A 7,139-nucleotide genomic window follows, 5' to 3' on the forward strand; every position below is an offset into this window, starting at 1 on the left:
TTTATCTCTTGCAGAAATGACATTCATTTAGTCTGCCTTTGCTTCACAGCTTATTTTCAGAGCGTTGTGTTTCAGGGGTTCTTCCCTCTGACACAAGCTCTGCTAGGAAGTGAGCTGAAGTGGACTGAGCTGTCCCCCAATGTCTTGTTCACTGTAAGGTATATTAAATAGGTAGGTTTCATTAGGTAACCGGTGAAGAAAAAACCACACGCTATTCAGGCAGGAAAAGAAGTTTATTTACTGAACTGCTGCCCCGGCCATGCATGGTGGAGAAGCATGGCTGAAAAGGAAAGGGGGTGGGGACCCACCTCTGGGTCAGGACTTATCTAGGCCAGGGACAGGAAGAGGTGTGGCTACACTGGATCTGGATGTGACCTCAGGGTCTGGGACCCTCCTAAGGTCAGATGGGAGGCATGTAACCAGACGTGGCCCAGGATGTGACCTAGCAGGAAGGGATGTGACCTAGCAGAAGGGGAGGAAGTGACTGCTTCCAGGTCTGCCAGTTACCTAGATAACAGATACTGGGCAGAAACTTAGCCAAGAGGGAGGGAGGTGTCCCTGTTCAGATCTTAGATTCACCATTCTCTGTAAGGACTTTCAGACATATTCTCATGACACTTGTCAGTTGCCTTACTGAGGGTACTGAATCTAGATTTCTTCAACTTTCCATTGGAATTTGAATAGAGTCACTAAAATTTATCAAGCAGGCTTGTACTATTCCTCCTCAGCTCTCTACCAGAGAGCCCTACATATACCACCCTGACTGCTCATTGCCTGCGTGGCTTCCAACTCGAGTCAGGAAATTCGCTTTCCCGCTATTTGCTTTTCCCATTAGTACATTGAGGGTTGACACGTGTGATACCTTATAGGTCAGTAACGGTTTATTGAGTAAATAGGAATTTTCCATATAGCAGCAGTAGTACATCAGAGTAACCCAGCTATAGAAAGTAAGCCTTTGGCTTATTGACCTTTGATTAATTTACCTAAATAGGATGTTTTTAAAAAGAGACTTGAAAAATAACCATAATCTTTCTTTTATTTCCCCTCTCGCCCCAGGACTGACAGAATTGAATGGAAGCTGTTCTCAATTAATAATAGAGCTACTAAAAAATTTCATGTTGAATCAGAATGTAATGCTTTCTGTGAAAGGGATCGTGAAGAACGTTCACACAGTGTCTGTGGAGAAGTGTTCTGAGAACGGTACTATCAATATAGCTGAGAAGCTGGTGATGCATGATCTAGCACAAAACATGGCATTGAAGCCAAATGCTTTCAATAAAGGTGAAGGTGATTTATTTTTAAGCATGTAATTACTAGCAGATGTGTAGATGTCAAAGATAGCTGAGACTGTCACCTTTAGTTGACCTGATCTTTCTTTGCCCCCTATGCTACAGTCCCTTCCTCTTCCTCCACATCCCATGACAGGGCTCAGATTCCTGCTGCTACCTTGTTTGCAGGGGGGGGGGGGGAGGGGGTAGTCCCAGGGTCAGGCTCTACAGCATTGGAAAAATCAGCACTGAGAGGCTCAGATTGAGGATTCTTTCTGCACTTTTTGTCCAGCTCACATTTGATTCTAACCAGAATGACAAGAACTCATCCCTTTTTTTCTTTTTGGTCCAGTCGTGAGGCCTGAACTCTGGGCCTGGGCTCTGTCCCTCAGCTCTTCAGCTCAAGGCTAGTGCTCTACCACTTGAGCCACAGTACCACTTACGGCTTTTTTCTTTTTGCTTATGTGGTGCTGAGGAATCGAACTAGGGCCTCAGGCATGCAAGGCAAGTGCTCTACCACTGAGCCGCCTTCCCAGCCCAGAACTCATTTCTTGAGATGGAATTTCCTAGTGTTTCATAAGGTGTGCATTTGGCAGATCCTCCTCATCCATAAAAGATCCCGTATGTAACAGTCAGAGGGCCTAGCCCATGCAATGTGTATGTTACTTTATAAACAATAACAACAAGGTTAGTAGACAACATAGAACCCTGATCTGGTTTTTAAAATAGAAAGCCAGGCATGTGGACAGATATGTATTTGATCTGGTTCAAGTTGTTTGTCATTTACCTTGTGTGCTACCTAACTTCTTTTTTTCCATTTACTTTAGAAAAGACACATGGGATGAATTGTCACTGCATGGAGTTACAGAAGCAGGTGGGCAAAAATCCCTCTTAAGTGGAGTTACACTTCTCAGATTTTTTCAGAAATTAAATTCTACTATTTTCTTTTTTACTATAGGTTGAAAAACATGAGCAGATTCTTCTCTTCCTCTTAAACAATCCAACCAACCCAAATAAATTTATTGAAATGAAAAATAGGCTAAAAAGTTAAGTAAGTGTGATTTTTGTTGTTACTTTTTTTTGTAGTTGCCCCTAGGATGTCCCAGCGGGACTGTCAGGATGGAGCAGTTGGTGTGACACGCCCCCCTCCCTTCCCACGGTGAAGTGGGGCTTCATGTCATGACTTCAGACTAATATTCTCCCTTCAGCTGATGCTCTTAGTGGACCCGAGCCCAGGGGTATTTGAATTGTCCTGGCCTTTCCTCACTGTGATTTGATTTTGAGAATTACTGTGTTTGCAGAAGGACTTACAAAAATGATTGGGAGATGAAGCTTAGCTTTAAACTCCTTGTGTCCTGAAATCATCTGACCATTGTGATCTGAAATCATCTCATATTTTGTTAAATTTACATTTGTCATAAATGTGATCTGAAATCATCTCACGTCTTGTTACAAATTTTTGAAAGTTCTCATGAAGAGGTCATTGAATGGAAAGTGAGTTGGACCCACAGCAGGTTTCACTTCACAATGAAGCATCAGCCCTTTGAGCTGTGATGACTCCACTATTTACAGAAAATATTAATGATTCTAAACCAAGAATTGTCCCCATTTTTGTCTTTTTATTCCTCCATTTAAAAAATTATCTCTTGCCATAGTATGGCCTTCAGAAACTATGATCTAGCCAGGCATGGCGTCATGCTTGTCTTTTAGCTGTGTAAGAAGCCTAAATTGGATGATTGTAGTCTAGGCTACAATCAAAAACTTAAGGAAAGTGAAAGGACTGGGGTGTGGCTTAAATGGTGGAACATCTGCCTACCAAGCTCTGTACCCCCACCACCAAAAAATAAAAATCACCCCATTATCAATAGTCAATTATAACTTGTAAAATAGTGCTCCTTGTAGCTTTGAACTGCTGTTCAGCCGATAACAAAGGATCTTTGATTTATTCTGTGTGTGTGCTCTTGTTGGCACAAATTCAGTATGTGTTAGGTCATTTGAAGATAGATCCAAGGGCGGGTTCATCTCAAATAGGAGCCAACGATGTTTAAAATATATTTTCCATGTGATAATGTTAACTTTCTCTTTGAAGAAAGTGCAGTTAATTGAGTGCTAAGCTAAATATCCTAAAGATCAACAGTTTTTACTTTCATGATTTATACCCTTTATAAATCTGGGGCCATTTTTAATGCAATTACAACCTTTAGCCCTTCCTAATACATTGTTTTAGTGCTTTCTGTTTTGGGTGCTTGAGTTTACCCTTAACTTTAAGAGTGAGGAATGTGCAGACACATGAACTTCCAGAATGTAATCCCACCTAGCACCCATCATGGTATCTTAATCAAGCTGATTTAACTGGTATGCACTTTTATCTGCCTGAATAGTAGGCTTTCCCCATCAGGATATCGAGAGTGCTTGCACACACAATTAAAGATGAAACCTGTATTTACTGTTGTTTTGGTTATATTGGAGACAGTGCTTATTAGCTTAAAAAACAGCAGTACATGCATAAACTAGCTTTCCCCTTCTGTGCGAATAAATCACATATTTTGTTCCCATTTGGATACAGTATTATACTTTATATCTGTGTAGTGCCTTATTTACATCAAGTGCTTTATTTACCCTTTTCATCTTCACAATACCCTTACAGAGGAAGTAGACCACACTGTTTACTTGTAGGAGCTGAGGCCGCCCACACCAGCCTCTAGCACACATGGGTATGTTAGCCTGAGTCTTACTGCTCGGAGCCGCGTTCTCTGGGCTCCTCAGGCTGCCCTGTGTGCTGGGCTGCAGTGTCTCTCAGTCTATTCTACAGGCTGTAAAATTAGGGGATAATATTAGAAAAACAATGCACACAGGGGTCATTTAAGCATACTTTCATTATTGTGGTGAAAATCCAGTTCAAACATTTCTCTTACCTTTAAATTATTCCTAGAGACGAAGGAAAGTGTGTTTTAAAATGTTATTTCATCAGCTCTGAAGGAATTCATTTTATTAACAATTTAATTGTAAATTGCCAAAATAGGAGTTCTATGATGATAAGAGCATATATTGTCTATAATAGATTACTCAGAAGTTATAAAGGCTTAACACAAATCAATACCACTTTTTTTTTATATTTGAAGAACACCAGTAGCCATATTTTGTATTTGTGAAGGGGAAGATAAGCAGCTATAATTCATAGAATTATTAATGAAAATTAATAAACATCATGGTGGTATTGAACAAGTCAGATCTACATGTCTAATATCAGTTAAAAGTGAATATTTGGGAGTGTTTACATAAAACAAATTACAGTGATTAATTAAACACGGTTTTTATATGACACATAAAGGTGGTTGGTTTTTCTATTTCAGATAACAGCATCCTTTGGAAGCAAATGCTTAGGAGGAAAGAAACAGCAGTGACTTAATAGAGAAGCATTGCATTTTGTGTTTTTGTATATTGGAATCTTTTCTCTGGTTTTTTGTTAATGACCTTTTGTGCCTCCATTTGTTTCCTTACTTGGTTCTATTAGGTTGTTTGGTTGGTTGGTTTGTGTTTTTTATTTTTTCTTCCAAGTTCTTCCTACCAAATAAATCTTGTATAGAAGATTCATTGTGCCACTCAGGAGGCCAAGGCAGGAGGATTATAAATTTCAGGCCAGCCTGAGCCCTACATCGTAAGACCCTCTCTAAAAGAAATAAAAAATAAGAAAAATAAACTTTAAAACAACAACTGAGAAGATTCACCAAAAAAATATTCATGGGATTACTAGGAAGGCATAGAGAGGGGCTCCCTGCTGTACATATGACTCTCTTTCCATTGGCCCATGCTGGCGGTTGAACTCAGGGCCTCATGCATACTAGGCAAGCACTCTTACCTCTGAACTATAGCCCTAAGCCTGTAACCTTGGATTACTTAAAAATACTGAAGAAATGTAGTTTCATGCTAATATCAAATAAGTCTAGTTTGTGAATTCCAAAGTTTTATTATTTCCTGTATGTTTGAAGTATTTCCTGGTGTTCCCTGTCCCCATCATCATCTGCCTCTTCCTGTCCTCTCTGAGGTCATCAGTATCTTCTCTCCATCCTTGATGCTTTTGGCCACAGAGTCTGTCCTGGGGTTCTGGACTGGTCCTTTGGGGTGGGAGAGGTGACACGGGGAGGGGAAGGGGGAACTTTCTGCTCCTGCCCAGCCATATGTCCTTCCAAAGCTCTAGCCACTCAGACTTTGGTTGTAAAAAAAAAAAAAAGAAATTCACTTTTTTTTTATGAAACACAAATGTAGTTACCAATTTAAGTTTAAAAGCTGTGTTAGAGTAAATGTTTTCTTGATGCACATAATCTTAGATATTTTTTCTAAGACTTTTTTTTCTAAGAATTATGGGCCAGCTGACTTTCCTGCCAGCCCTAAAGTTTCTGTTTGAGAATTTTCATGTGGTTTAATTACCAGACTCTGAAAACCTAAGATGTCTCTCACACATAGATAGTTAAATCAATAAGCCTGGTAATTGGGATCAGGCGTTCTGTTATAGTGGAATTTTTCCTCATGTAAAGATGTTGCTCAGATATTGATGTGCTTGTATTTAAAGTTCATGCTTATTTGCTCAAATAAAAACCTTTGTCAACCAGCTCCCCCGAGTATGCTTCCTGCTGGACTTGCGCTGATTTCTGTGCAAAGGAATCACAATCACACTGCAGAAGTAAATGTCTTCGTTTATCCCATCTGCTCTCCAGCCAAAAAGCACATGCAAATGACAACTGGCCTTTTGATGAAAGAGAACCAGGGAAGCTGTTGAAAGATTACAAAAGATCATGTATAAAACTTCATTTCTTCCAGCTGCAGCATTTTAGCCTGTAGTGCTGGAAATTCATCTAGAAACAATTTTAATTAGATGGAGCAACATGTTTGGTGATTGAGTTGGTTCCCCAGAAGAGATAATAGAGCTGTAGCACTAGCCTCACAGATTCCCACATACTAAACTACCATGTCTTCTTTCTGAATACACCTAAGATGTTTCCTAGTTCAGTATGTCTGCAGTATGTTTCACTGAACAAATATTGAGCTCCAACTGTGTGCTCGACAGTCGGTGCTTAATCTGTGGTTTAGTGTGGTCCTGCTATTCACAGTTGGGAGAAGTGTAGAATCTCTGACCTAATTTGGCCATCGATGAATACACCAAATCTGAGGCTGTGTCCAAACAAACAGTTTATTGTTAGGCAGAAATACTGAGGTGAACCATCTGTGCAGAAGTGTGAATGAGGGTGATTGGGATGCCATAGCTGAGCTTTGCTGCTGTACAAGAAACACTTGAGAATCCAACACATGCAGATTTTCCTGCCACAAGCATATTCTGCCCAATTCCCATGGAGAATTTGATTTATGGTGAGAGTGCCATCCAAAAGCAATTGGCCCTTATTAGAAGCCATTGTTTCTAATGGGTTCATCACCAACACAGCTGCCTGAAGTGGGCAGGTGGAGCTCACGACGACTCTGCCCTTTCCCACATCATGAGGACCCCAGAGGCTGACCACAAAGTGTAAATACACTAGGTTACTTTGCCCTGAGCATTGTTCAGGCATTGCAATCATTTCCCCAGGGAAGCCTTTCAGACAACCTCCTGAAAAACTGGTCATGGTTTTATAGAATTTTAACTACCTGGCCTCATCTGTTTTCCTGTCCTGGCTTTTTAGCCCTGGAGTGATAACCATGAGACAGGAAAGTGTCCAGCCCCTGTGATATGAGTCTTGCAGGAAGGAGGGAGGGACTTGTGCTCATGGAGGTCAGGAGCAGACCCTACTCCAAGGTGCTTTGATTACCACTATAACCTGTTGCATATATATATATGAAACAGCAAAGTTGATGATTGGGAAATTTGAGACCAAATGGCTG

The 7,139-nt window shown here is 40.5% G+C and overlaps 1 protein-coding gene across 4 annotated transcripts in view; it reads left to right on the forward strand.

Moving 5' to 3' along the window:
- Tdrd1 (tudor domain containing 1) overlaps positions 1–5,869 on the forward strand; it is a 44,561-nt gene extending 38,692 nt beyond the window's left edge. For 3 of the 4 annotated variants that reach the window (XM_069988061.1, XM_069988062.1, XM_069988060.1), the window contains exons 23-26: positions 1,057–1,281; positions 2,096–2,142; positions 2,227–2,314; positions 4,622–5,869. In XM_069988061.1, the coding sequence (XP_069844162.1) occupies positions 1,057–1,281; positions 2,096–2,142; positions 2,227–2,314; positions 4,622–4,677 (416 nt within the window). In that variant the 3' untranslated portion in view covers positions 4,678–5,869. Of the gene's footprint in view, positions 1–1,056; positions 1,282–2,095; positions 2,143–2,226; positions 2,320–4,621 lie in introns of all 4 variants that reach the window. The other variant, XM_069988063.1, reaches the window with a different exon arrangement.
- Positions 5,870–7,139: the final 1,270 nt, after the last annotated feature.

This window comes from Dipodomys merriami, unplaced genomic scaffold, assembly GCF_024711535.1.
Source record: "Dipodomys merriami isolate MVZ:Mamm:240054 unplaced genomic scaffold, mDipMer1.0.p SCAF_35, whole genome shotgun sequence".
NCBI lineage: Eukaryota > Metazoa > Chordata > Mammalia > Rodentia > Heteromyidae > Dipodomys > Dipodomys merriami.